Source organism: Ursus americanus, chromosome 14, assembly GCF_024610735.1.
Source record: "Ursus americanus isolate L20-20 chromosome 14, mUrsAme1.1.p, whole genome shotgun sequence".
NCBI classification, from domain to species: domain Eukaryota; kingdom Metazoa; phylum Chordata; class Mammalia; order Carnivora; family Ursidae; genus Ursus; species Ursus americanus.
In genome coordinates, this window is record NC_142140.1 from 62,001,764 (window position 1) to 62,028,603 (window position 26,840).

The 26,840-nt window shown below is 55.0% G+C and overlaps 3 protein-coding genes across 3 annotated transcripts; 1 reads left to right on the forward strand and 2 right to left on the reverse strand.

Moving 5' to 3' along the window:
• Nucleotides 1–120: 120 nt before the first annotated feature.
• On the reverse strand, nt 121–12,709 carry PLD2 (phospholipase D2). The gene is made up of 25 exons (XM_045797442.2): nt 12,631–12,709; nt 12,060–12,169; nt 11,848–11,978; nt 11,620–11,762; nt 11,118–11,223; nt 10,963–11,028; nt 10,762–10,820; nt 10,510–10,602; nt 10,259–10,411; nt 9,682–9,831; nt 6,797–6,880; nt 6,574–6,652; nt 5,790–5,900; nt 5,446–5,616; nt 4,977–5,103; nt 4,661–4,779; nt 4,473–4,586; nt 4,243–4,347; nt 3,965–4,053; nt 3,748–3,861; nt 3,552–3,601; nt 3,176–3,310; nt 2,864–3,017; nt 2,321–2,435; nt 121–2,082 (listed from the first exon to the last, which is right to left on the reverse strand). The coding sequence occupies exons 2-25, from the start codon at nt 12,166–12,168 to the stop codon at nt 1,858–1,860; spliced, it is 2,802 nt and encodes a 933-aa protein (XP_045653398.1). The 5' UTR covers nt 12,169; nt 12,631–12,709; the 3' UTR covers nt 121–1,857.
• Nucleotides 12,710–18,137: 5,428 nt separating this feature from the next.
• On the forward strand, nt 18,138–18,784 carry C14H17orf114 (chromosome 14 C17orf114 homolog). Its single transcript, XM_045797206.1, has 2 exons — nt 18,138–18,210; nt 18,612–18,784. The coding sequence occupies exons 1-2, from the start codon at nt 18,138–18,140 to the stop codon at nt 18,782–18,784; spliced, it is 246 nt and encodes an 81-aa protein (XP_045653162.1).
• Nucleotides 18,785–21,473: 2,689 nt separating this feature from the next.
• PSMB6 (proteasome 20S subunit beta 6) lies at nt 21,474–23,493 on the reverse strand. Its single transcript, XM_045797441.2, has 6 exons — nt 23,338–23,493; nt 22,879–22,946; nt 22,403–22,534; nt 22,159–22,288; nt 21,821–21,965; nt 21,474–21,691 (listed from the first exon to the last, which is right to left on the reverse strand). The coding sequence occupies exons 1-6, from the start codon at nt 23,437–23,439 to the stop codon at nt 21,549–21,551; spliced, it is 720 nt and encodes a 239-aa protein (XP_045653397.2). The 5' UTR covers nt 23,440–23,493; the 3' UTR covers nt 21,474–21,548.
• Between the last annotated feature and the right edge of the window lie 3,347 nt (nt 23,494–26,840).

Genomic DNA, 26,840 nt, shown 5'->3' on the forward strand with positions numbered 1-26,840 from the left:
TCACACCCTGAGCCGAAGGCAGACGCCTAACCGCTGTGCCACCCAGGCGCCCCTGCTTTTATTTTTTAAAGATTTGATTTATTTTGGGGCACCTGGGTGGCTCAGTCGGTGAAGCATCTGCCTTTGGCTCAGGTCATGGTCTCAGGGTCGTGGGATCGAGTCCCGCATCTGCTCCCGGCTCGGCGGGGAGTCTGCTTCTCCCTCTGCCTGCAGCTCCCCTGCTTGTGCTCTCTCTCACTCTCTGTCAAATAAATAAAAAAAATCTTTAAAATTTTTCAAATTTATTTTAGAGAGAGAGTGCAAATGGGGGGAGGGGCTGAGGGAGAGAGAGAAAGACAGAGAGAATGTCCAACAGACACCGTGCTGAACGTGGAACCCCGCCCGGAGCTCCATCTCCCGACCCAGAGATCATGACCTGAGCCGAAATCAAGTCAAGCTGAACCGACTGAGCCACCCAGGCGCCCCTGTATGCCTAATACAGAGCCATGCGACATAATGGGCACGACAATGTTTACCCAACAGAAAACAGCTTCCTAGTGCATGGAAGGAGAGCCGAAGAACAGGACAAGCCCCGGGAAGCCAACAAAGTCACGTGGCTCACTTTGCCGCCACGTTGGCCTCCCTGCGGTGGGTCTGCAATGGACCCGCAGAGTCTCCGGGTCGCGTCTGCACTGGGTCCCCGCAGAACTTTGGGAAGTCATGGAAATGGCCCATACCTGCACTGCGATAGGCTAGCCCCCCCACCGCAAATGGCTACTGAGCGCCTGCTCGCGTCTGCAGGGTAGGTGAGTGCATCTTCACAGCAAGCCAGGTATGTATTGTTCCCATTTCCCAGTTGGGACCCCTGAGGCCCAGAGAAGTGGTAGGACTTGACAGGGTCACCTCGGCCATGACAAGCTCAGGATTTGGGCCCAGTTCTTCCTGGCCTCAAGCCTATGCCTTTAACCATTCCCAAAGGGGCTTCCCGGAGCCTCATCCCCTGCTGTCACTCGAGGACCAAAGGCAGCCCCTCCGTTCCCTCCTGCGCAGGGAACCACCAGCATCCCGGCTCTCCAGGTGTCCTGGCTTGGCCCTGCCCTTCCTGCCAGCCAGGTGCACTGTGAAGCCCCCTCTTCCCCGCAGCTGGGTGGCCGAGCTCTGAAACTACAGACTAGTACAATGGAGACGAAGCCGCAAAAAGGAGACAGGAGTTGGGTGGCGAGAAGGCCCAGGGGCCCAGTGCTAACGTGGGTGGGAGGGGAGAGGCACGCTCTCGGTTCTTGGTTTGGCCAAGGAAGAGGCAGGGACCTCTTCTATGCCTTTATTTATGAAATGCTTATTGAACGGATATAGAGCTAGTGTCTGTGTATAGGCAGGGGGAGGGAGTTAGTGTGCGCCCCGCCCCACCCTCCCCACCGTGGGGGCTGAAGCCAGGACAGGCTTCATCCTTCCCTCCATCTCGGCAGTAATGAGCCAGGAGAGGCCGTGGGGGGACGGGTTCAAGGGCAAGAGGAGGAAGGGAGAGATGGGAAGGCCCAGGACAGAGCCGGCCTCTCCTGCAGGGACAGGCTTCCCCAGGCTTTCGGGCTGGAGGTTTGTTTCTCCTCCAGAACAGTGGTTTCAACTGGCCAGCAGGGAGGAGGAACTTCTCCAGGACTCTCTCCTGCCTCCCCAGCCCAGGGTCGGGAGCGTCTTCTTCCGGCCGCTTCTCAAGGGAGGCTCCACTGCTGTGACTTCTCTAGTCCCCTTCAGGCCTGCCTGCCTGCCTGCCTGCCCTGGGTTTCAGAGGGCACTGCCCCCCGTCCTTAGGGCTGGGGGCAGGGAGCCAGCCTCGGTGGGGCCCGGCGGCTGGTAAGCTGTCCCGGCCTGCAGCTGCCGCTATGTCCACACTTCGAGGGGCATCACGCCTTCCTTGCTCCCCAGGGGGGGCAGCAAAGACTCATCCTCCAGGAACTTGAGGGGAAAGTGGACCAGGTGGCCCTGGACCTGGGTGAGCTCAGACCTGGCCAGAGGGGGGCTGACCATGGCCAGGGGCTCCACGGCCACGTACTCCCGGAGCGCCCGCAGGGAGCGTGTGGCATTGGATGGCAGGCAGCGGAAGATCTGTGGGCGGGGGGCACAGAAGCAGTAAGGCTTGGAGAGACTCTGCCAAGAGTCCAAAACCCCACCTGGGCCAGGCACCCCCAGTCCCCACACCATATCCCCCCACAATGACCCCGAGCCACTGAATCCGTGATATGCCCCTGTACCCTCATCTCCCTTCTGAGAATGGCTCGGTGGCGGGGGCTCTCTCCATCCTACCCTGAACAGGACAATCCATGGATTTGTCCTCGGTGCCCACCTGCTCATAGATGTTGGCGTTGTTCTCAGCTGTGTCTTGCCACAGCTGGAAGAAGTCATCACAGACAGGGTCTCGGAGATCCAGGTCTGTCCGGGCATCTGCCCCAAGAATCACACTACGGGACAAAAGGGTCCCCACAAGACCAGAATAAGATCCTTGGAAAACCCAGGACACCTGGGTGGCTCAGTCGGTTGAGCGTCTGCCTTGGGCTCAGGGCGTGATCCCAGAGTCCTGGGAGCAAGCCCCGCATGGACTCCCTGCTCAGTGGGGAGCCTGCTTCTTCCTCTCCCACTCCCCCTGCTTGTGTTCCCTCTCTCTCGCTGGCTGTCTCTCTGTCAAATAAATAAATAAATAAAATCTTTAAAAATATGTATATTTTTAGAATACTTGTTTCTCATTTTTTTGATAGCCCTCCTTTGCTGGTACCCTAAGCCAGACTGGGGACTCCAGGACTACCTGTAAGCCATCCTCACATCTGCTCAGAAGGCAGCCCAGCCCCCTCCCGACTCCCATCTCCCCCGCAGCACCCCATCCCGGCTCTACCTGAAGCAATGCTTCCGCAAACTCAAGGCGAACCTGCCCGCCTGATATTCCCGGCCGTCCATGAGGGATGGCTCCATCTCCGTGTCCTCGATCAGCACGGCCAGCTCACTGTCCCGCTTGCCCAGCAAGCTGCGGTCATTGATGTTGGCGGAGCCTGACACGGGTGCAGGACACGCTTTGTGAGCCTGAGCCCCGAGGGGACCCTCCACCAGAGGACCAGCCAGTCTCCATCACCCCCCCACCCCCGCTGGGCCCGGCTCCCCCTCTCCCCACCCTCCCTCTCGCTGCCAGGGGTCCTGATGCAGGACTGACCGATGATGACTGTCCGGTCATCCGCGATGAGCATCTTGCTGTGAATATAGATGAGCTCTGAGACCGGGTGCCCACCCAGCTCTCCGTGAGTGCGAAGCCCACAGATGGATATATAGTCCCGCCACGCTGTCCCCACTGTAAGAAAGATGGGGGAGTGAGGTGACAGGCGCCCTCACGTGCAGATGGAGCCCTCTCCCGGCTCCCTCCCCATTTCAAAAGGTCTAGAGCCTAGTCTAAGCTTCTCCCTGCAGTGGAAGACCACCTGTGGTCTCAGAGCAGTAGCCCCAGAACCATGCAAGAATGTTAGGGTCCCCTGCCCAGGGGTCCAGGGCTTGAACCAACCCCCCCACCCCCCACCCCCACCCCCAGCACTCACTGGCTGCTTTGAGGCGATGTAGGATTGAATATTCCCCGCGGCACAGGGTCCTGAGGGAAAAGAGTGGGTGAGAGAGGTGGAGGCTGGGGGAGGGGGGTGGGGGATGTCAGGAGAAAGGTGGACCTCAAAAGTCCAGCAGGAAGGGATCGGGACAGCGTCAGGACAGGGGCACCGATGGATGGCCATGGGGGGTCACCTGTAGGTGAAGTGCAGAATGGCCTGGATGGAATTCCCACCACCTGTAGTGATGTCACCCTCAAAACCGGGCAGCAGGGGCAAAAGCACGTAGACTCGGAAGCACTGCCCCTGTCTGGGGAAGGGCGCGGGCGTCAGAGGCGGGGACTCCCCCAAGCCCGGCCCCTCCAGGGCTTAAACCACGCCCACAAACCCATCCTCCCGCCAGTCCACCTTACTTGTGGGCCTTCAGGATTCTGTCCACAATCTCATCGCCCACCTTGTTGAGAACGGTCCGCCCATCTGAGCAGCTAATGAAGAACTGATTCTGGGGCAGGGACCGAAGACCGGCATCAGCCTGACCGCATGCCCTCCGCTCCGCGCTAGCCCCACCCCCACGCTCCAGGCCCAGGGCCCCAGGCTTGCACACCTCTCAGGACCGATCCCACTGCTATCCTCAGTCCCTCCCCTCGGGCGCCCCCTCCCTTCTCTGCCCCACCCCCACCCCCCGTCAGACCTCGATGTACAGGAAGTGCCGGCTCTCCCTGATTGTGTGCAAGTAGGCATTGAGGATGGAATTCTCCAAAGTCCCTGCGGACCAGCGGTCCACTGACCGCAACACCTGGGGGGGACAGCGAATATGATGTGGCTCCTGACCGCAGGAGAGGGGTCTGGGGGGCAATCAGGTCCCCAGGAGTGGGCTGAAGGGAGGGAGGGGTGAGGACAGGTTGAACCCGGGAGCCTCACCTGTACGGTGGCACACTGCCCCCCCGGGAGTGTGAAGGGGAGCTGGTCTGCCGTGCTGGTGGATTTGGGCAACAGGTAGGGGTACATGGGTATCTTGTACTTGGCCTTGGTCGTCTGAGGTGGAGGGATCGCAGTCAGTGGGAGGTGACTCCTTCCCACCCCCAGTCCCCCCAGGACGGAGTGAGCACCTTGGTGAAGTTCCAGCGCTGGATGAAATGTCGGGCCAGGTCCCGGGCGGGCAGACCGTGCACGGCCACCCCAACGTCCCGCCATGGCATCCGGGGTGTGGTCTCCCTGTCAATGAAATCTAGGGGGCCCGGGAGAATCAGGGGCGAGGTCAGGGATGGTCTCCTGGGGACACTTGGGGCAAGGAGGACGAGGAGCCGACCAGAGGGAAGGCCGCGTTATCCTTGACCCGGCTCATCCCGTTCACAGCCCCTGCCTCGACCCAGATGCCTGCCCCTACTCTCCGCTCTTGGGGGCTTTGGAGGAGGGGACCCTCACCCTCAAAAGGCCGGTCCAGCTGCACCCAGTCCTTAGCGATAAGATTGCTGTAGTCCTTGCCCAGCCAGAAGAGTTGGTTCTGGGAGAGGTCTGGGTGGCCTGGAGAGTCGGGGCCCAGCGGGGCAGGCTGTAGGGGAACACACCCAAGCCAGGGGCAAGGAGAGGTCACGGGGGCCATACAGAGCCAGGGCCAAAGAGAAGAGAGGAGCACTGAAAGACTGAGACAGAGACAGAGACAGAGAGACACAGAGTAAGAGTGAGACAGAGAGAGTTTGACCCGGCCCTCCCCGTCGGCAGTACTCACTACCCCAGAGGAGTGGGGAGGGGTCGTGCGGGTGGGGAACGGACTTGGTCTACTTCCAAGTACTTTCCTGGAGCCCCGGAAAGAGGAACCCTTATGTGGGCAGCGCCTGGAACGACGGGCATGGAGGTGTGTTTCGGGGAGCTCAGGAAGGCCTTGGGGGATTACCTGAGAGGCCGCTGGTCCAGAGGGGTCCCCGAGGTCAGTCAGGCGGTAGTGTAGGTCATCCCAGCGGCCATAGGCGAGGTCCAGCCCCCCCATGAAGGCCACCACTTGGTCCACGACCAGGAGCTTCTCATGATGGGCCCACAGGGTCACCTGGTCGGGGTGGCGCATTACCTGCGGCAGGTGTGGGGGGTTCATGAGGGGGGGCTTAGGTGAGGGAAGACAGGAAGCATTGGGAGGGAGGGCAGGAGGTGGGAGGATGAGAAGGCAAGGAGGGTTGAGGGGATGGGGGAGCCTAGGGGGCAGGGCCGTCGTTCGTGGGGGGGTCTCTGCTGCCCGAGAGTCACCTTAATGTTGGGGTGCAGCAGCATCAACGCCCTCTTGCTATAGCCGCTGTTAATGCCCAAGGCCAACTCCACTTCCTTAAACAGCAGGACGGACACGCGGACACCCTCCTCCTGGCGGTGAGTGGGGGGATCAGATCCTTATGCCTCTCTCACGATGGCCCCTTTCCACCCTCCCAGGCCCTTCCCCATGCTCGGGGGTCCTGTATGAGCCTCCACTCAACCTGGAGGGCCTGCACGCTCACGCCCTGCTTTGATGCTGGCAGCCGACTTAGCAACGGGCAAGCTCCCTGTTCACCTGCTCTTCCAGCCACACGGCTCCTCACCTGCCGATCAGTGTCTACCCACCCATCTTCCCAACCATTTACTCACCCCCTTAGGTACCATCCATCATACATCCGCCCACCTCCCCACTGACCCCTCTTCCGACCTCCTACCCTTCCACCTGTCCCCCTTCCCATCATCCATCCGTCCACTGGCCCCCACTCGCACATGATCCGTCTGTCCGTCCATTAACATCTACAGATGCCCCCCACATGGCAGGCACCGAGCCTTGTCCTGAAACTAGCGATATGAGTCCAGCGAGAAGGACGAGACACATACACCCCCAGGTAAGACAACAAAGTGTAGCGGGTACTGGGAGAGAAGTCTGCACCAGGTACAGGAGGGGCATGAAGAGGGAAGCCTCAGATTCCCTACCTTCCCCCACACTGCAGTCCCTTCTAACCAACCTCCCCCCACAGGCCACCCCCACGCGCCGCCCCTGCAGCCTGACCGCTCTCCTCACCGCCTTCTTCTTAAGCATAATGTCCAGTCTCCAGTCATCTGAATGGGCCGGACGCTTCAGGTAAATCTCAGGACTCAACCTGGGATTCGGAGCAGGAGGTAAGAGGCAAGCTAAGCTCCAGCAGCCAGCCACTCCTCCCCGGTCCCTCCCTCTGCTGGCCGGTAAGCTGATCCGCTGCAGGCCCTACCCTGCCCCTTCCTGTTTGAGCTTTTCCCTTACTCACCACCAATCTGTGATGAAAATCTCCTCTTGTGCTCGTAGGATGGCATCTGCCACAGCAGCAAAGTAACCTGCCCCATTCACAAACCTGGGGGGAGGCCAAGCCAAGGAGGTCAGGGGAGTCAGAAGGCAGAAAGCTCTGGAGAGTGAAGACCGGAGGACAGTCATAGATCAGAGGTGACAGCAGGGTCAGTCAAAGATCAAGTGATCGGAGCAATCAGATGGTATTATCAGATGTATCAAAGCGGGACAAATTTGCCAGTATAAGCTAAGTAAAATAAAAAATTACAAAAGACACAATAACCGAAAGAGGATGACTAACGAGTGGAAGGATTAATACATCACATATAAAGAGTTCCAACAAATCAATAAGAAAAAGACATACAAGCATACTGAGAAGTGAGCAAAGCGTAAGAACTGACAGTTCACAGAGGAAATTTAAATGGTCAGCCATAGGAAAAGATGTTCAATCTCACCAGTGAAGAAGGAAATGGATATTAAAATGAAATAACATGTCTTCACTCCACGAGATTAGCAGAAATAAAGATCACCGCTAACTTTCACTATTAGCATGTGGGGAAGTGAGCATTCTCATAGACTGTGGGAATACACATTGGTTATAGCCTTTTTAGAGGACAGTTTGGCAGTATCTATCAGAGTAACAGACACACATACTCTTTAATACCATTAAATGCACACAGTCCTTCTATTTCTAGGAACACATCCTATTAAATGCTTAGACAAAGACTGTGTTCACTGCAGCACTGTTTAAAATGAGAAATAACCGGGGTGTCTGGGTGGCTCAGTCAGTTAAGCGTCTGCCTTTGGCTCAGGTCCTGATCCTGAGGTCCTGGGATCGAGCCCCGTTTTGAGCTCCCTGCTCAGCAGGGAGCCTGCTTCTCCCTCTGCCTCTGCCCCTTCCCCACTCGTGCTTGCTGTCTCTCAAATAAAAAGTAAATAAAAAATCTTAAAAATAAAATAGAGAAATACGCTAAATGCCTAATCCCTAGCACACAAATTAAGTGAAGAAAAAGCAAGCCACAAAAGCGACTGCATGATCTCATATACATTGAAACAAACAGTAACACACGTGTATAAGCCTACGAAAGTATGTAGGAAAAGAGCGGAGAAGGTAAGTATGAAACTATTGTGAGGGTTACTTCTGGGGAGAGAAATGGGTTGTTGGGGCGGGTAGAGAGATGTAGGGCTGAGGACGAAGGGCTGTGCAATGAATGGGAACATAATGCTTTATTTAGTATGCTTCCGTGTTGTTTGACTTTTTATTTCAGTTATGTATTTTTTTTTTAAGATTTTCTCTTTTGAGGGGCGCCTGGGTGGCACAGCGGTTAAGCGTCTGCCTTCGGCTCAGGGCGTGATCCCAGCATTCTGGGATCGAGCCCCACATCAGGCTCCTCCGCTATGAGCCTGCTTCTTCCTCTCCCACTCCCCCTGCTTGTGTTCCCTCTCTCGCTGGCTGTGTCTATCTCTGAAGAATAAATAAAATCTTAAAAAAAAAAAAGATTTTCTCTTTTGAAGCAATCTCTACGCCAACGTGGGGCTCGAACTCACGACTGTGAGATCGAGAGTCGCACACTCCACCCACTGAGCCAGCCAGGCACCCCTTGTTTGCCTTTCTAATAACAAACAGTCTAATGTGAAGGTGAAGAGCGGGGTCTTGGGCCAGACTGCCCGGTTTTGAATCCGGGTTCCGCTGTTTACAAGCTATGTGACCTTAGGCAGGTTCCTCAACCTATCCTCGCCTCAGTGTTCCCATCTGTAGAATGGCGCCAACAGTACCCGCCTCACCGGGTTCGCGTGAGGACCTAATAAGACACGGAAAACACTCAAGACAGGTCCCGGCACACAGTCACTACTAGGCAACTATCAGCTGTTAGCTGTGCTGTTAAAAAAACAAATGTCCAGGGGCGCCTGGGTGGCACAGCGGTTAAGCGTCTGCCTTCAGCTCAGGGCGTGATCCCGGCGTTATGGGATCGTTATGGGATCGAGCCCCACATCAGGCTCCTCCACTATGAGCCTGCTTCTTCCTCTCCCACTCCCCCTGCTTGTGTTCCCTCTCTCGCTGGCTGTCTCTATCTCTGTCAAATAAATAAATAAAATCTTAAAAAAAAAAAAAAAATGTCCAAGCACCCCCAAGAAAACAATGCTTCGCCGACTCCCTCCTGCCTGTGATGGAGTCCAGCTGCCTCCACTCAGCATGGGGAGCACAGCCAGCCCCTGCAGCCCCCCCAGCCTCTTCTCTGGCCACAACTCTTCCTCCCCTCCCCCCACCCCTCCCCCGCTGCAAGGGTCCGTCCTGGCCGCTCAAAAACATGCCAAGTACTCCCGGCTTCTGGGCCCTGCGCAGGCTGCTGCCTCCTGCAAGCCTGTCCTGACATCCCCACGCCGGGGCAGCGCCTCCCCCTCTGTGCTCCGCACCCCATATCTCCCTGCAGAACGGCAACTTGCCATTGTTCCGTGGACCGAATCACGGCAACTTGCCATTGTTCTGTGGACCGAATCAGCTACGGAGCTGTCCTATTCCTCCTGCAACTGGGCCTGGCACACAGTAGGTGCTAAGAAAATGTTTACTGAATGAATGAATGAATGAATGAATGAATCAGAGAGTTTTGAAGAAATCCTAAGGCAGAGAGAGAGCATGGGTAAAGGGCAGGTAAAAAGGTTGCAGGAGGTCAGAGAGGTCAGGGTCAGAGGAGATTAGGGAGTGGGAGGGGTCAGAGAGGTCAGAGGGATATTAGGTATCAGTGTGGTTAGAGGTCAGATGGTCAAGGAGACCAAAGGGGGAGGGTACTCAGAGGATCAAGGACTCAGAAAACACCGAGTGGGTCCGGAAGCCCACAGACAAGCTCCGGAGGGACGTCAGGGTCTCACCACCGGGCCAAGGTCCCCGGCCGGGGCGGGGCATAGCTGTCATGCCGGTGCAGCTGAATGAAGTCTCTGCCCGGGCCCTGGGCCAGCTCGGTGATCTCCTGGCCCCACCACCGTGCCTGCCGGTAGCTGCCGCACTTGAGAATCAGGGACCTGAGCAGGAAGAACGGGGCGGGACCTCAGCCCTCACCCTTCATGCCCCGGCCTTGCCCGGACACCTCCCCTCTAGGCTGTTCCTTCTTTCCCGCACTTCCTGCCATCGTCCCCTCGTTCCCGACTCCACCCAACAAGGCATGACTCTGCCCTGTGCACAGCTGGGTGGCCGGCACCCAACAGGGGCACCAGGCACTCGGGTTTGTCAAATGAATGGATGGATGAATGGATGGAGGGCCTTTTCTTTTGTATCAGGAGTCACTCGCTCTCTGAGGCTTCTACTCAAACCCCTCTCCGGCTAAGAGCACTCCCAGGCATGTGGCCAGACCAGTTCCCTGGTTCCAAGTCAAGGCCAGCTCCAGGGGGTGGAAATCCTTCCTCTCCTTCCACCTGCTCCCCGGTGTCCGTCCACACCAGGAGGCCTTACCTGTGGGAGGTGTCTATCCTGACCCCGTAGCGTGCCTCTGTGCTCCTTTTCCCCACCTGCACCTCGAAGCCGGGGTCGAAGAGCTGAACAAAGGAGATGGCGCCCGTCTCCAGGCACATGTACAGCAGGAAGGAGTCCTTCACCACCAGCCACCTGGAGCGGAAGGGCTCCGTCCATTCCTCCCTGCCCTCGCGATCTCCTTCTTCACCCCCCCACCCCCCACGGCCCAGCAGCTCCACGGCCGGACCCACCTCTTGGACCAGCGGTAACAAACTTGGTCTCGGCCACAGCACGTGAGGCCAGGAACATGGTGGCCGCCCGAACGCTTCCGGATCACTCCCTCCCTGTGGGGAAAATCCAGTAGGAGATGCCCCAAAAGGAATCCAGAGCCCCCCCCACCACCACCAGTGCCTGCCCTCTCCCTGCAATTCTTTCCCCATCCACCAGCAGGGAGAGATCCACAGGTTTGCGGGGCAGCTGGGTGAGGGGTGTCGGACACTCACAGTCCCTTGGAGCCAAGGTCGGGGATAAAGGACAGCCGACTGACTTCCAGGAATTCTGTCTGCAGAGGAAGACAAGGGCTCAGAGGAGAGACTCGGGCTTTCAGCTCCTGGGACCCTGCGGACCCGGGTCCTCCGCCATCTGGGGGTCTGATGATACAGGTCCACCTAAACGGCACAAGCGTCCAGCCCCTGGGGCCTTACCATGGCGTGGTAGTTGCGGTAGAAAGACATGGTCAGGAGGCGGTTGAGGTAATTCTCCAGGTACTTCTGAAGCAGGGATGAGAGACAGAGACAGATGGGACCAGAGCCATTTGCACACCAGATGCCTTCCCAGGGGACCTGGCGTCTGGTTGCACCTGTTTGCTGGACGCATGTCTGCTGGAGCCCTCAGGACCCGCTCGTGGCAGAGAGGGTATCTCTCGGTTGGCTGCCTCTCCGTCTGGAGGGTGGGCCACACCAAAGCTGTGGAAGAGATGGGGGCGGAGGGTCAAGAAAGAGCCGGGAAGCAGAGAGCCTGCATTCCTGTGGCACTAGAGATGGGATCCTGGGGGAGGCCTGGAGACTGGCAGAAGGCCCCCTATCCTGAGAACAGAGACAAGAAAAGGAGGGAGGCTGCCAAGGGCATTTTGGGCATCCAGCCCGGCTGAGCTATTGGCACAGAACCACGGACAGGGAGAGCTGGGCTGGGAAGGTTTCCTGGTAACCGGGGTCAGGGGAGGGGGGCCCGTGGCCAGAGCTGGGGCAGGAAAGTAGCTGGGACAGGAGAAGGTGTGGCCTGGGGGGCTGGGGCAGGGGCAGCCCATGCGGCCCCAGGGTGGGAGCGCGTGCCCTTGACGGGAAGCAGACGGGTCCCCTTACCGCGCCAGGGGAAGCAGACTCATCAAGACTTTGTGTCTCAGGAGGTCCCGGTGCAGCTCCTGGAAATGACGGAACTTCTTCTTGGTGGTCCAGGTAAAGGCGCCATGTGTCAAGCGGACAGAATACAAGGTGCACGTTCCCACCTGGGGGAGCGAGGGGCTGAGTGGCTGTCCCCTCGCTGGGGCGCAGCCCTCCCTCCGCCCAGCTCCCCAGAGCCCGCCCGGCCACCTTGGATCCGCTGGTGTATCTCTCAGTGCCCACCACTTGGGCCGTGACCGGGACCCCAGGGGCGAACACCAACGGGTGCATTTTCAGAGGCTGCAGGTCGTAGATGGCCAGAAAAGGGTGCATCCGGTCAGCTAGGAGGAGAGAAAGTGTTAGAGTGTGGACCCCGGAGCTCTCCGCCCCTCTCCTCCCCGAGGGCCGAGCTCCCTGCGCACCTGGGTCCTCTCCCTCCCTCAGAGTGTCCAACTCGTCGGGCTCCATGTGCAGCTGGCTGGAGTCCAGGTCGCCCCCAGAGGGGAAGAGGCTCTCGGGGGTCGCCGCCATCCTGGGAGCATGGGGAGGCCTCAGGGAGGTGATCAGCCTGCAGCACCCGCCCCCACGGTCCTCCACCTCCCATGGGAGCCCCTCTTCTCCGCCAGTCTGCAACGCCCCGCCGACCCGCCTCTGACCTCCATCCGGTACCCGGGTCCCGCATCCAGAATCCCTCAGCCCCGCCTCCCGGCCCGGAGCCGGCGCGCCCAGGAACTCCCGCCAGGCCCGCGGGGACCCCAAACCAGGGCGGAGCAGAAGCCGGGCCAAGGGGGTGCCCCGGGGCTCAGGCCCGGCCGGGCCGGCCGCGAGAGGGGGTCCCGCGGGAATGAGGAAGTGCGCGCGCCCCGCCCGGGAGGGAAAGCCCGAAATCTCGGCGTGCAGTGGAGCCCGCAGCCCCGCTGGCCCCAAGCGCCAGCCCCCGCCTCCTCCCCGCCGGGCCCGGGCTCTCCGCCGCGCCCCGCCCCGGCCCCTCACCCGCAGCCCGAGCCGGCGCCCGCGCGGGTCCGCCAGCGGAGGGAGCGGCGCAGCGAGCCGGGCCCACACCCGCGCGGCCGGGGCGGGGCGGGGCGGGCGCTCAGGGCCGGCCCCCGGGGGCGGGCCGCCCGGCCTCACCTCCCCGCCCGCCCCGTCGGCCCCGGCCCGCCCCCGCCGCCCCGGGCCCGCCCCGCCGCCTGCGCGCCCCGCGCCGTCTGTCAGAGCGCGCGTTGTCCCCCGCGGGGCCGCAGCCGGCCCCCTCCCGTCTGGCGCAGCCGGCGGGGGCGGGCAAGGGCTGCCGGGGGGCGGGAGGGCCGGCGGCCCCGGGCCCGGGAGTGTGCACCCGCCGGCGTGCTTGCCCCTGCGCGCAGTCTCCCGCGCCCTGGCCCCGGGCCGGACTCTGCGCGAACCACCGGGAGCGAGCACCCCGCTCCCCCGGGACTGACAATCAAGCGGGGGGAGACTGGAAGCGCTCAAGTTCTAAATGACAAAATATGCCCTCCTTTTTAAATGCAGACGTCCTTATCTCTCCTTTTGAGGGACATCTGGGTTGTTTCTCGTCTGTTGCGACGGAGCTCCCGTAAACATTCCTGCCTAAGTCTTACGGTGCATTTGCGTTTTCCTTGCTCTTGGGTAAATAGCTAGGAGTGGAGTGGGTCGTGGAAGAAGTGTATTTTAACTTTCCAAGACACGGCCAGACTGGTTTCCAAAATGGTTGTTCCGTTCTGCATCGCCAAAATCAAGGGATGTTATTTCATACTGTCCCACAGCACGGCCCGCATGGGAGCTGTCAATCGTTTTAGTGTTGGCCTTTCTAAAGAGCTAAGTAGTAATCACTGTAGTGGCGTCTGCATTTCTCTGATGCTTCATGTTGACTGTGTTTCATGTGCTTATCGGTCCTTTGGTAGATCTTCTTTTGCAAAGTGTCTGTTCTAGTCTGTTGCTAATTTTTTTAAAAAAGATTTTATATATTCATTTGGCAGAGATAGAGACAGCCAGCGAGAGAGGGAACACAAGCAGGGGGAGTGGGAGAGGAAGAAGCAGGCTCCCGCGGAGGAGCCTGATGTGGGGCTCGATTCCACAACGCCGCGGATCACGCCCTGAGCGGAAGGCAGACGCTCAACGACTGAGCCACCCAGGCGCCCCAATCTGTTGCTAATTTTTAAAAAAAATATGTTGTCTTACTGAATTACGAGTTCTTGATGTATTTTGTATTTTTACTTTATTTTCTTATTTTTTTAGGTGGGCTCCACGCCCAACATGGGGCTTGAACTCAGGATCCTGCCATCCAGAGTGGCAGGCTCTACCAACCCAGCCAGCCAGAGGCCCCTATATTTAGGATGTAAATCCTTCATCAGATACTTGTATCACTAACCCTTTTTCACTGAATGGGGTTTGTGTGCTTAAAATAATGGTGCTTTTTAAAGAGAAGAGGTTTCTTATGTTGATTAATTTGTGGTAATATACTGTTACTCGGTGGTGTAAAATGGTGCGGCCACCTTGGAAGAGCGTTCCTCAAAATGTTAAGCATTGAGTGCTCTATAATCAAAACAGTATGGCACTGGCACAAAAATAGACATATAGATCAGTGGAACAGGATAGAGAACCCAGAAATAAACCCACACCTGTATGGTCGGCTAATCCAAGACAAAGAAGGCAAGAATATCCAGTGGGAAAAAGACAGTCTCTTCGATGAATGGTGCTGGGAAAACTGGACAGCTCCATGCAGAAGAATGCAACTGGACCACTTTCTCATACCAGGCACAAAAATAAACTCAAACTGGATGAAGGACCTAAATGTGAGGCCTGAAATCAGAGACCTTACTGCCTAAGAGAGCACAGGAGGTAAGGTCTCTGACATCAGCTCTAGCAACTTCTTTCTAGATGCATCTCCAGAGGCAAGGGAAACAAAAGCAAAAATAAACTATTGGGACTTCCTCAAAATAAAAAGCTTTTGTGTAGCAAAGGAAACAGCAAAACTAAAAGACAACCTACTGAATAGAAGATAGATCCAGATAGAGCCAATGATAGATCCAGGAAAGGGTTAGTATCCAAAATCTATGAAGAACTTCTATGGGGCACCTGGGGGGCTCAGTCGGTGAAGTGTCTGAGTCTTGATTTCAGCTCAGGTCTTGATCTCGGGGTCTTGGGCTGGGCATGGAGACTGCTTAAGGAAAAATCAAAAACCAAAAAAACCTTATACAACTCAATACCAAAAAACACAATCTGATTCAAACATGGGCAGAAGACCTGAACAGACATTTTCCCAAAGAAGACATACAAATGGCCAAGAGACACATGAAAAGATAGACGCTCACCATCACTCATCATCGGGGAAATAAATCAAAACCACAGCGAGAGACCACCTCACACCCGTCAGAATGGCTCATACAAAAAAGATAAGAAATAACAAGGGTTGGTGAGGATGTGGAGAAAAAGGAACCCCCGTGCCCTGTTGGTGGGAATGCAAACTGGTGCAGCCACCGTGGAAGAGAGTATGGAGGGTCCTCAAGAAATTGAAAGTAAAAGTACCACCCGATCCAGTAATTTCATTGCATGTTATTTACCCTTAGAAAATGAAAACATGAATTGCGGACGCCTGGGTAGCGCAGTCGTTAAGCGTCTGCCTTCGGCTCAGGGCGTGATCCTGGCGTTCCGGGATCGAGCCCCACATTGGGCTCCTCCACTGGGAGCCTGCTTCTTCCTCTCCCACTCCCCCTGCTGTGTTCCCTCTCTCGCTGGCTGTCTCTGTCAAATAAATAAAAAAAATCTTTAAAAAAAAAAAAGAAAATGAAAATATGAATTGAAAAGATATACGTTCCCCTATGTTTATAGCAGCGTTATTTACAACCTAAATGTCCATTGATTGATGAGTGGATAAAGAAGACATACTACACACATAAACACACACAGGAATATTACTCAACCATGAAAAATGAGATCTTGCCACATGTAACAACATGAGTGGATCTCAAGCTTACAATGTTAAGTGAGATAAGTCAGACAGAGACAAATATCATGTGATTTCACTTATATGCAGAATCTAAAAAACAAAATGAACAGGGATGTCTGGGTAGCTCCGTTGGTTAAGCCTCTGACTCCTGATTTCGGCTCAGATCATGATCTCAGGGTCCTGAGATGGAGCCCCGCGTCAGGCTCCATGCTGGGTGTGGAGCCTGCTTAAGATTCTCTCCTTCCCTCTCCCTCTGCCCTCCACATTCTCTCTCTCTCAAAAGCAGAATGGACAGACGAAGCAGGAGCAGACCCATAAATCCAAGACTGGTGGTTGCCAGGGAGTGTGGGGGGTTGGGCAAAATGGGTGGAGGGGGTGGGAGGCCCAGGCTTCCTGTTGTGGAAGGAGTAAGTCATGGGGATGAAAGGTCCAGCATGGCGGTGACAGTCCGTGTCACTGTGCTGGCATTGTACGACGACGGGCTGTAGCTACACTTGTGAGCATGGCGTAAGGTGCAGAATTGTCCAGTCACCATCCAGTCCCCTAAACCTAAGGTGACATCATGTGTCAACTATACTTCAGTTAAAAGAAAGAAAGTTAGGGGTGCTTGGGTGGCTCAGTTGGTTAGGCAGCCGACTCTTGGTTTCGGCTCAGGTCATGATCTCAGGGTCGTGGGGTCGAGCCTGGACTAGGGCTCCAAGCTCCGTGGGGAGTCTGCCTGAGATTCTCTCTCTCCCTCTCCCCTTCCCCTGGTTGCACTCTCTCTCTCTCTCTCTCAAATAAATAAAGGAAACTTTAAAGAAATAAAAGAAAAAAGTATACCCGAGAGAATTGAAAACAGATGTCGGCACAAACACCTGCACGTGAATGTCGGTAGGAGTAGTATTCAAATAGCCCAGACGTAGAAACAGCCCAGTGTCGGTCAGTCGGTGAATGGGGACACGGGATGTGGTGTAGTCCCTACAACGGAATACTACTCAGCCATAAGAAGGAATAAAGTCCTAACACGTGCTACAACAGGGACGACCTTGAAAACACGATGCTGAGTGAAAGAGGTCAGACACAAAGGACCACATAGGGTAGGATTTCGTTTACATGAAATCCATAGAGACAGAAGGTGGGTTAGTGGTGGCCACCGGCTGGGAAGGAAGAGAATGGGGTGGGCTGGGGGACTGGCAGGGGCTGCAGGGTCTCTTGAGGGTCATGAAAATGTTATAAAGTTAGTTGGGATGTCTGTGCAGCTGTAAATATAATGTCATTTATATCAATAAACTGTTACTACAAAAAAGACAAGTAAAACTGCAAATGGGTGAATTTCAAAACCATTATGCCGACCGGACACAAGAAGGTAACACTATTCAAGTCGTTGATACAATGTTCCGAAACAGGCAGACGGATCTAGACCCACTGAGCTGACATCAGTGGGCTCCTGTGGCCGGGGAGGGGACGAGGTTGCAGTAAGGCAGGTTAATGGAAGTTGGTGTTGGAAATGTCCCATATCTTGATTGGGGTGGTTATTCCCCGGGTGTAGACACTTGTTAGGACTCACAGAACTGTACACAGATGTGTGTATTCAAGTGCATGGAAATTTGTACTTCAATCAGGTCGTTTTGGAAATAGGAACCCGATTTCTAAGTCTGACAGGCTAGGCAGCAATGTTTGCCAAGCGTTGCCGCACCACACACCCTCAGCGAAGGGTAAGATCGCGTTCGCACAGCTCCACGGGGGTGGGGCGTCCAGAGTCCCTGCCGCGGGGGCTCCGGTCCCCCAGGCCTGGCTGAGGGCATCAGTGCCCGAAGGTCAGCCCATGGGGTTCAGAGTGGCCGGGTCGGCCTGGCGGGGGTAGGTGTGAGCTCCTGCTCTGACGGCCTGCGTGACCTTGGGCGAATCTCCGTGCCTCCAGTTCATCGGCTGTGAAAGCAGGACAGCAGTAACGCCTCAAAGGATCGCTACATGAATGGGATGAACTAAAGCAACGTGTGGAAGGATCTCTTGGGACAGATCCCTGTCCCAGGGATCTACCTGGGACAGCATCACGAGTCTCCCACAACTATCCTCCGAGCAGGGGATGAGAGCTCCCGGACTGCTCGGAGAGAACCGAACGTTTCCCCTGCCCTGCACAATGTCTCGTTCTACAAAAATAGACTAGTCTCTAAAATCTGGATTCTCATTCTGGAATACAAACGAGCCCCCGGCAGTGTCCAGGCTGGCACCGAGTCGTCCGGCTTTGCCACAGTGGATTCTCACTGCGTCTGTGGGTCCCAGCACCTCCGCGTCTCTCCGCCGTCCCTCCCCTCCCAGCGTCCTCCTGCTTCTCCCAGGAGACCAGAGATTGCCCCAAGTGAAGGGGGCACAAAAGGATAGGTGTTTGAATGGGGTACCCGTCCACCTCTTCCCTCCTCCCTCTTCTCCTCCATCCCCTGGCGCCTGTAATCACCAGGCGGTCTGAGGCTAAGTGGTAGTTTGGCCCACAGTGGGGGGGCTTGGAAGCCACACCCCTCCTCCTGGGGCCCTCCTGGCCATTCCCAGCATCCTGGTCTCCTCCACTGTTGAGATGGGTCTCAAGGGGGCATGGTGCTTCCCATGGTGTGGGTGCCGGAGACAGCGGGGGACTGAAAGAGGAGCAGGTATGGGGGGAGACCGAGGAAAACGGGGGGCGCTGTCTCTCTGGGGAGAAAGGTAAACGCTCAAACCAGTGAAGGGAAAGGAATAGTTTGTTTCCCTGGGTGGGAGGTGGATTCTCCATAGGACGGCCCAATGCAAAAGGAGGACGTGAAGCCCCCAGCAAAAACAATTATTAACACCTTCAAGACAGTGATGGCAGACCATCCCAGCAAGCCCAGGGGCCCTTCTGCGTGTGGGGCCCTGTGTGACCACATAGGTCGCAGGCGGGTGAAACCAGCCCCGCTCTCTCAACGTCCCCTCTCCCTGCCCCGGGACCGCCCTGGCCTCTTTCCTCCTCCCTGCAGGGAAGGAAGGAGGTTGCTGCCCCGCAACACCCTTCTCCCTCCTCCAATCCCCCTTTCAGGCCTGGATCCCACAGCCCCTCCAGATCCAAATCCCAGCCCGCCTATAGCCCCCATCGTGGCCGAGGGAGGGATAGCCTCCTCGGGGTCTGGAGCCTACTTCAGCCGCAAAGCCCGACTCTCCTTCCGCCACCAGCTGCATGACGTCACATCCGCCAACGACTCCACCATCTGATGGGGACAACCCGGGGCTGACCTTCCAGGGAGCTTTGCAACCTTCCCTCCCCAGACTTCTCCGTGATGCACCCGGCCCCAAGTCCCTCGTGACCTTGTCATTAAACAGACTCAGAGTTGCCCAGTGTTGGGTGCATGCGTGCGTGTTGGGGTGGGGGTGGTCCTGGGGCTGAGCTGGGGAGCGCAGCACGGAGGGGAGGGGACGCGGGGCTGGTGAATATAGCGTAGCTGATCTCCTGCGGAGCCCAGGTGGGGCTGGCAGAAGCGGGTGCTCTGAGGTCAAGCTCGGAGTGGAGGGTGGTGAGCTGCTTGGAGAGGCTGGAGGCCGGACAGCACTGGGGATGAGGCGAGGGAGCACATTCGTTCCTCCCTGGCGGGCAGTGAGGACGCATCAGTGGACCAAGCAGAGCCTGCTCTTCTCACAGACGGTAAATAAACACACGAGCCAGGAGTGATGGCTAGGAAGCAAATTACACGGTACTGCGAGAGCAGGATGGAGGGGGCGCTTCTGCTGCTAAGGTGGCATTTGAGCTGAGAGCCGAATGGTCAGGAGCCAAGTGAGAATCGGGAACCCCGGTGTCGTGGGGATTTGCTGTAACATATGTTGGCAGCGGGGGAGGCTGGGCGCGTGAGGGCAGGCGTGGCGGACGGGAAACCTCCACTCAGTTCTGTCGTGAACCTGAAACTGCTCTAAAAAAGTTTATTTTATGGGGCGCCTGGCAGGCTCCTTCGGCGGAGCATGCGACTCTCGATCTCGGGGTCGTGAGTTCAAGCTCCACACTGGCTGGAGACATGCCTTAACAAAAACAAAAGTTTATTAAAAAAAAAAAAATCAGGGAGGATGAGTCCTGGGCAGGAAAAACAGGCAGTGTAAGCGCAAAACCCCTGAGGTCCTAGGGAAGAGAAAAAAAGCCAGTGACCGGAGTGTCACCGCTGGGGGGACCTGTTGGGTGCTCCGGGCCACGGTGAGGAGCTAAAATGTCATCCTAGATGGGACAGGGAGACATGGAGGGAGGTCAAGCAGGGCACAGCATGCGCCCACTTACACTGAAAGATCGCTCCGGCTGGTTGCTGCGGAAAAGGTTGTGGGAGGGCACGTGCGGGAGCAGCAAGGTCACAGATGGCGCTGCTGGCATCCTGCGGGCAAGTCAAGAAGGCAGCCGGGATGGAGACGGGGGTGCAGCGAGCATAGCAGTTGTCGAACCACTATGTCCTACGCCTGGAATTAACGTCCCGTCCCTTACAGAAGAGCGGTGTGCAGACAGCAAGAAGCGCTCGGAGCTTTTCGGAGCTACTGTCCAGCTCCGTGCAGAGCGCGGGGGAACGGAGGAAGCAAGGACGCCTTGAGGGAGGGAGGACTGGGGAAACAGGTTTTGCAGAAAAGTCAAAAGTTCTCCATGGGTTATTTTTTTTTTTTTAAAGATCTATTTATTTATTTTTTAGAGAGACAGAGCATGAGCAAGCAGGGCGGGGGTGGGGGGAAGGGGGAGGGAAGAGGGAGAGAGAATCTCAAACCAAGTCCCTGCTGAGCGCTTAGCGGACTCGGGGCCCTGCCCCTGGACCCTGAGATCCTGACCTGAGCCACGATCCAGAGTGAGATGCTTAACAGACTGAGCCACCCAGGCACCCCTCTTTACGGGTTACTTTCAGTTTGAGGTATATGTTTGGGATCAAAGTCCTGCTCTGCTGTTTTTCACTTAATCCAAGACCTCCCACCTCCTTAGGAAGCCTCCCTCGTAACCTCCAAAATTCTCCAGGGCAGGATCACATTCTAGAGCCAAGTTTTTCAACGTGGTTTCTACAGTTCCCTTATCCCCAGAGTAGAGGAAAAACAGAGGCCCCATGAATGGCTTGAGTGGGCTGAGTCTACTGGCAGCCTCCCATCCCAGGGGCTGAAGGCTGCTTCACCATCACACCCCCGCGGGAATGACAGCTTGCAGGGCTGGCCCACAGTGCTCCCAAGGACCCCCTCTCCTGCCCAACACCCATCTTAAATGCTATTTCCAAACAAGGTCCACCTTTGTCCCCAAAGGCAATGTAGTCAGGCTGCTCCTCCCGACAAGATGAAGTGACAGAGGTGAGTGTGGAGGGAGGGGACCATGAGTCTGGACTGGAGATGTGGTGTCCTCTGGCCTTTGGGTCAGGAGCCAGCCATGATGACAAGCAGGAGGCAGGCTGAGGGGAGGTGACCCCAGTCCCGGTCAGGATTCTGAGTTCCACCCTGGGCTTGAACAGGGAAGGGGGTGGGTCATTTCTTGGGAGCCCCCATTTCAACTATACTTTGGCGTCCTAAGGACCTGGGTATTGTGCAGGAAAGGGAGTGTGGCGGAAGGTGGTCTGGAGAAAGCGGCCTGAAAACCATTCTTGCAAAGGCCTGTCTGCCTCCCGGCTCCGAGCAGAGCTTTGAACGCACAGGAGGGGCCAAGCAAGTGCAGACTTGAGGTCAAGAAAAGATCCTCAGAGGGGCGCCTGGGTGGCACAGCAGTTAAGCGTCTGCCTTCGGCTCAGGGCGTGATCCCGGCAATCTGGGATGGAGCCCCACATCAGGCTCTTCTGCTATGAGCCTGCTTCTTCCTCTCCCACTCCCCCTGCTTGTGTTCCCTCTCTCGCTGGCTGTCTCTATCTCTGTCAAATAAATAAATTAATTAATTAAAAAAAAAAAAAGAAAAAGAAAAGATCCTCAGAGCAGATTCTTTCGGACAAACTGTTTATTGAATTTTACGTCACTATGGGGTGTGTCTCATTGTATCCTAGAATTCTAGGCATCAGGGGGGTGGTAAAGTGGCAATGGTGAATTTCGGAATCTGGTCTCCCAAAAGTACCTGCCGCTCTACCCCTGATTCCGCAATGGCTGCCAGGCGGATCACCCCTCCGCTGGAGCCGTCCCGCTCCATGGCCAAGGCGAGAGCTGTGAACAAAAGAAGAAAGTCGGGGTCAGAGTCAGATGCTGGCATCACTACAAGAAGTGAGGAATGGATATGAGGGTGGCTTGGATGTGAGGGTTGGAGTTCACAGGCCCAGAAAGCCAAGTTCTCACCATTGGCAGTGAACTGCAGACACTCCTCCTTGGTCATGCCTTCCCGGTAGGTAGCATCGACATAGCCATAGATGTAAGAGCTCCCAGAACCTCCAATGGCAAAGGACTGCCTTACCATCATACCCCCCATGGGCACTGAGTACACCTGCCAGATGCAAGGAGAGTCACTAGCTGTACCCTCGGCAACACACGCACATACACCGGTCCATGTGGGATCGGTCTGGGAGGAATTTATAGTAAGTGAGGTAGAGACTGGGAAGAAAACCAGAAAATGGCTGGGGTGGGGCGAGGATCAAAGGCATGGTTCCAGTGCCCGGGTGGGGGTGGGGGTGTCTCACCTGCCCACCCTCTTGCGGGTCCCAGCCTGCAATGATGATTCCCGCCATCAGGTCCTCCCGGTATCGGTAACACATCTCCTTAAAGAGGCTGGCTGCTGTGTGTACCAGCGGAGGCTCATTCAGCTCAATGCTAGAGGGTGAGGAGAGTGACAGGAGAGGCAGCGTCAGGACCCGGGAGTAGACCATTTAGCATCTCGGGTCCCCACTTCCTGCAGACACTTGCTCCTCCCCTGCCCACAAGTACCTGTGGAAACCAAGCTGGTAAGTGACCGCATCGGCTACTGCCTGCGTATCAGCTGCAGAGCCTGAGCGGCAGCAGAAAATACGGTCGTGAATAGGTGTCAACTTGTCAGTCACTCGATTGGCGATGTAGGACCTGCAGGGTGGCAGGATAATGAGGGAGCCATCCCACTCGTCTCCCACCCCCATCCCATTACTACCTACTCCCAGGGCTCAGGAATAGGAATTTCTGCATTTCCCATTAATTCTCACCCAAACTGAAGCTAGCTGGAGAACAGACTTTTACAAAAATTTCACCAAGGGGTGCGAGGGAAAACTGGGAAGTAGTAGAATCTGGAGCAAATCCTTAAGTCCAAGGAGGGGAGAAACCTCCCTTCCCGCGGTGGGCTGTGGAGGGTAAGGACGGACTGCTAGGCAAGGAAGGACGGAAGGAAGGAAGGGAAAGATGGGATGACCTGCCAGTATCTGTCCTGAGCTCACCCAGTGGTCGTTCTGGAGTCGGCTCCCAGAACCACGCCCCCTTCAAACTGCACGGCCATGATAGTGGTCTGGGAGAAAGAAGAAAGGGGTGAATCTGGGTCTCTTCCCATTCTCCAGCATATTCCGCAATGCAGTTCCTGGAGTACGCAAGTCGTGCGCCACCGACCCGCTAGCAAGTCTCCTGGGGGCCCCAACAGCCCCGCAGAATACCAGAATCCCAACCCTCAAATCCCCAGAGGCCCATGCCGGCCTGAAACCCTCGTCCCGCAAGATGCCGGGACTCCGCGCTCCAGCCTCCCTTCCACACCACTCTCCAACATACTCAGGATACCTCTTCCCTGCTACAGCACATCAGACCGCCTCCCTTCCCCGCCCTCCAGTTTTCCAAGCCACTCAGGCCTCATCGTCCCATCGCATCAAGCCTTGCGTACATCTCCTGAACCCCGAGTGCCTCCTCACCCCTGTGGAGACTTCCCGGCTTTCCCAGTCCGGGGTAATGGCCTCGGGACCCCAGGCCGGCGCGGACCCCGCTCCTCGAGCGGCTACTACGGTGGCCGCCATCTTCCTTCTCCGGCGCTGCCACAAAGCAACTGTCGTAAAGCGCTCTGTCACGCTCTTCAGTCCCGCGGTGAAGCCGCCTGCGGGCGAAGTTAAGTCACGGTTGACGGAGGAGGGGAAAGAACGGCGCAGGGAAGGGTTTTTTTTTTTTTTTGCGACAGTGAGCGCTTGACGGCAGCGTGGCCAGCCGACACACCGAAAAGCGCCCAAGACAGTGTGGACCGCCTACGTTTCCCATCCGGCTGCGCGGGACTGACGTGGTCTGATGGGAGTTGTCGTACAGGCTCTTGGGATGAGCTTGCGCGTCTCTGAATTAGGATGACCACCCTGCTCTCAGTTCTCTTGGGTGGATACACCTAGGACCGTATACTAGGAGTGAGATTGCTGGGTCATGCGGAAAGTCTAGACTTAGCATTTTGAAGAACTGAGCGTTGTCTTAGCTGCCCCTCATGTGCTGGTCCGCCTGCCCTGGGTGCATGCGTGAGCATCGCGATTTCTCCACATCCTCACTGAGGGTCACTGTGCACTATTTTAGCCATCCTCGTGGGCGTGAAGTGGCATCTCTTCCCCTCCCCCCCCGCCTCATTTCTTCAATGATTAGTGATGTTCAGCATATTTTCATGTGCTAACTGACCATTTGTATATCGTCTTTGGAGAACTGTCTATTCAAATCCTTAGCCTGATTTATTTTTATTTTATTATTATTATTTTTAAGTAACTTAACGTGGGGCTCTGACTCACAACCCCGAAATCAAGTATCGCATGCTCCAGCGACTGAATCAGCCAGGCCCCCCAAAATTGGGTTATCTTTTTATTGTTGAATCCTAGGTGGTCGTTTGTATTTTTAGATACCAGGCCTTTATCAGACATATGATTTGCAAATATTTTCTCCTGTTCTATAGATTGTCTTTTCACTTCCTTCATTGGTGTTCTTTGAAACACATTTTTTAAAAATTTAAGTATTTTATTTATTTGAGAGAGAGACTATGAGCAGGGGGAGGGGCAGAGGGAGAAGCAGACTCCCCCGCAGGGCAGGGAGCCTGATGCACGGCTTGATCTCAGGACCCTGAGATTATGACGTGAGCCAAGAAGGCAGATGCCAACCGCCCCTCCACTCTGATCTTTATTATTTCTTTCCTTCTGCTTTTTTTTTTTTAAGTTTTAGTTTGCTCTTCTTTCTATAGTTTCTTAAGGAGGACGACTGATCTATTGATTTGAGATCTTTTTCATTTTTTTTTTTAAGATTTTATTTATTTGACAGAGAGAGGCAGAGAGAGAGGGAACACAAGCAAGGGGAGTGCGAGATGGAGAAGCAGACTTCCTGCTTTTCAGGGAGCCCCATGCGGGTCTTGGTCCCAGGACCCTGGAATCATGACCTGAGCTGAAATCTAGAGTTGGGTGCTTAACCGACTGAGCCACCCAGGCGCCCCTTACCTTTTTAAATTTTCTTTATTTTTATTTTTTAAAATCTTTTAAAATTTATTGAGATCTTTTGAGGCCTAACATATGGTCTCTCTTGGAGAATGTCATGTGTATTTGAGAAGAATGTGTATTTTGCTGTTATTGTGTGAGGCGGTCTTCCTATGACTCGCCATAGTTTTCTACACACCACAGCTGGAGCTGGCTTTTGAATTCCAAGTATGATCTAAACAATCCCCTGCTTACAATGAACTCTGGAGATAAAGCCTTATCTCTGTAAAGTAGTTTGTAACATCCTTCTTGAAATTGCTCCTGACCACCTGTCCAGAACCACATCTCCTCTTTACTTTTTAATTTTTTATTTTAGGAAAATATAAATAACGTAACATAAAATTCAGCATTTCAACCATTTTTTGATGTATGATTCAGCAACATTAAGAATTCTTGCGTTACTGTGCAACCTCCTCTTTTCTTTTGGACTCCTCGCTCCGGCCATCTGAGCCATTTCGAGTGTTCAGACGTTCATTCAACAAAAAGCTACTGAATGTCTACTAGGAGACAGGCACTGTTTGAGACATTGGGGGTACATCAGAGAACAAATTTCTGTCTAGAAATTCCCTTCTGCGTGCAACTTACGTTTCTCAATGGAAACAAAACAAAACAAATAAGTACAATATACAAAATGTTATTAGATAGTGACTCATATTAAGATAAAAAAAAAACAGTAGGAAAGGGAAATAGGAAGTGTGTGTGTGTTGAAATTTTAAAAAGAATCATCACGGAAGGTCTCCCTGAGGAGACATTTGAGTAAATTCCAGAAGGAAGTAATGAGGCAAGTCATTTCTCTGTTTGGGGGAAAAGCATTCCAGACAGAGGGAAGAGCAAGTACAAAGATCTTGAGGCAGGATCATGCCTGCAATATGGAATGAAAATTGAAGAGGTCAATTTGGCCAGTACAGAGTCAGATCACGTAGGACCCTTACGAAGCTTTTCATCGTTCTCAACTGAAAATAGGATCCAGAAAATTTACTGCTTAAATTAATTTTTTTTTCATCTGAGTGCAATAGGGGGCCCCTGGAAGGTTTTGAGCATGGAAGTGATGGGATATGATCTATATTTTAAGAGATTACTTTGGCTGGCTGAAATTGAGATTGAAAATACACATTAGGGGGGCGCCTGGGTGGCACAGCGGTTAAGCGTCTGCCTTCAGCTCAGAGCGTGATCCCGGCGTTATGGGATCGAGCCCCACATCAGGTTCCTCTGCTATGAGCCTGCTTCTTCCTCTCCCACTCCCCCTGCTTGTGTTCCCTCTCTTGCTGGCTGTCTCTATCTCTGTCGAATAAATAAATAAAATCCTAAAAAAGAAAGAAAGAAAGAAAGAAAGAAAGAAAGAAAGAAAGAAAGAAAGAAAGAAAATACACATTAGGGAAACCGAGGATGGGACAGAGAGACAATTAGGAGGCTATCGTAATTATCCACGTGATGGATATAAAGTTGGCTTGACAAGGGTGCTGGCAGTGAAGAGAGTGGGAAATGGTCAGATTCTGACAGATTAGATGTGGGTGTGATGAGAGAGAAACAGAAGTCAGGATGACTACCAAGTTTTTGACTTAAGGACCTGGAAGAACGGAGTGGTCATTTATTGAGTTGGCAAAGACTACGAAGGAAGTATTTGGCGGGGGGGTGAGGGGGTGGGGAGAAAGGGGTATTGAGAAGCTCAGCTTTGGACATGTTAGGTTCGTTATGTCTGGTAGAAATCCAGGTGAAGATATCTAGTAAGTAAGTGTATATATAGGATTCTGGGGTGCAGGGGAAAGTGGCGGGGACTCAATTTGAGAGTTCTCAGCTTGTGAAACGGCCACACACTTTCCTGTTCACAATTGTCGTGGGAATGGCCAAGGAGGTCTTTTAATGAACAGACATCACTGAGCTGAGCGCGTGCTTGGTGTGAGTCCTGACGCACAGGTTTTAGGCTTGGGCAGCTG

Coding starts and splice junctions, on each gene's coding strand:
- PLD2 (XM_045797442.2), bottom strand. CDS start 12,168: ATGGCGGCGACCCCCGAGAGCCTCTTCCCCTCTGGGGGCGACCTGGAC. Junction 4,780..4,976: donor GCTGGACCGGCCTTTTGAGG/GTGAGGGTCCCC, acceptor CGGGCCCCCTAG/ATTTCATTGACAGGGAGACC. Junction 4,348..4,472: donor GGCAGTGTGCCACCGTACAG/GTGAGGCTCCCG, acceptor TGTCCCCCCCAG/GTGTTGCGGTCAGTGGACCG.
- C14H17orf114 (XM_045797206.1), top strand. CDS start 18,138: ATGGGTCTCAAGGGGGCATGGTGCTTCCCATGGTGTGGGTGCCGGAGA. Junction 18,211..18,611: donor GGGGACTGAAAGAGGAGCAG/GTATGGGGGGAG, acceptor TCCCCCTTTCAG/GCCTGGATCCCACAGCCCCT.
- PSMB6 (XM_045797441.2), bottom strand. CDS start 23,439: ATGGCGGCCACCGTAGTAGCCGCTCGAGGAGCGGGGTCCGCGCCGGCC. Junction 22,947..23,337: donor GCCGGGAAGTCTCCACAGGG/GTGAGGAGGCAC, acceptor TCTTTCTCCCAG/ACCACTATCATGGCCGTGCA. Junction 22,535..22,878: donor GACTCCAGAACGACCACTGG/GTGAGCTCAGGA, acceptor GCCACCCTGCAG/GTCCTACATCGCCAATCGAG.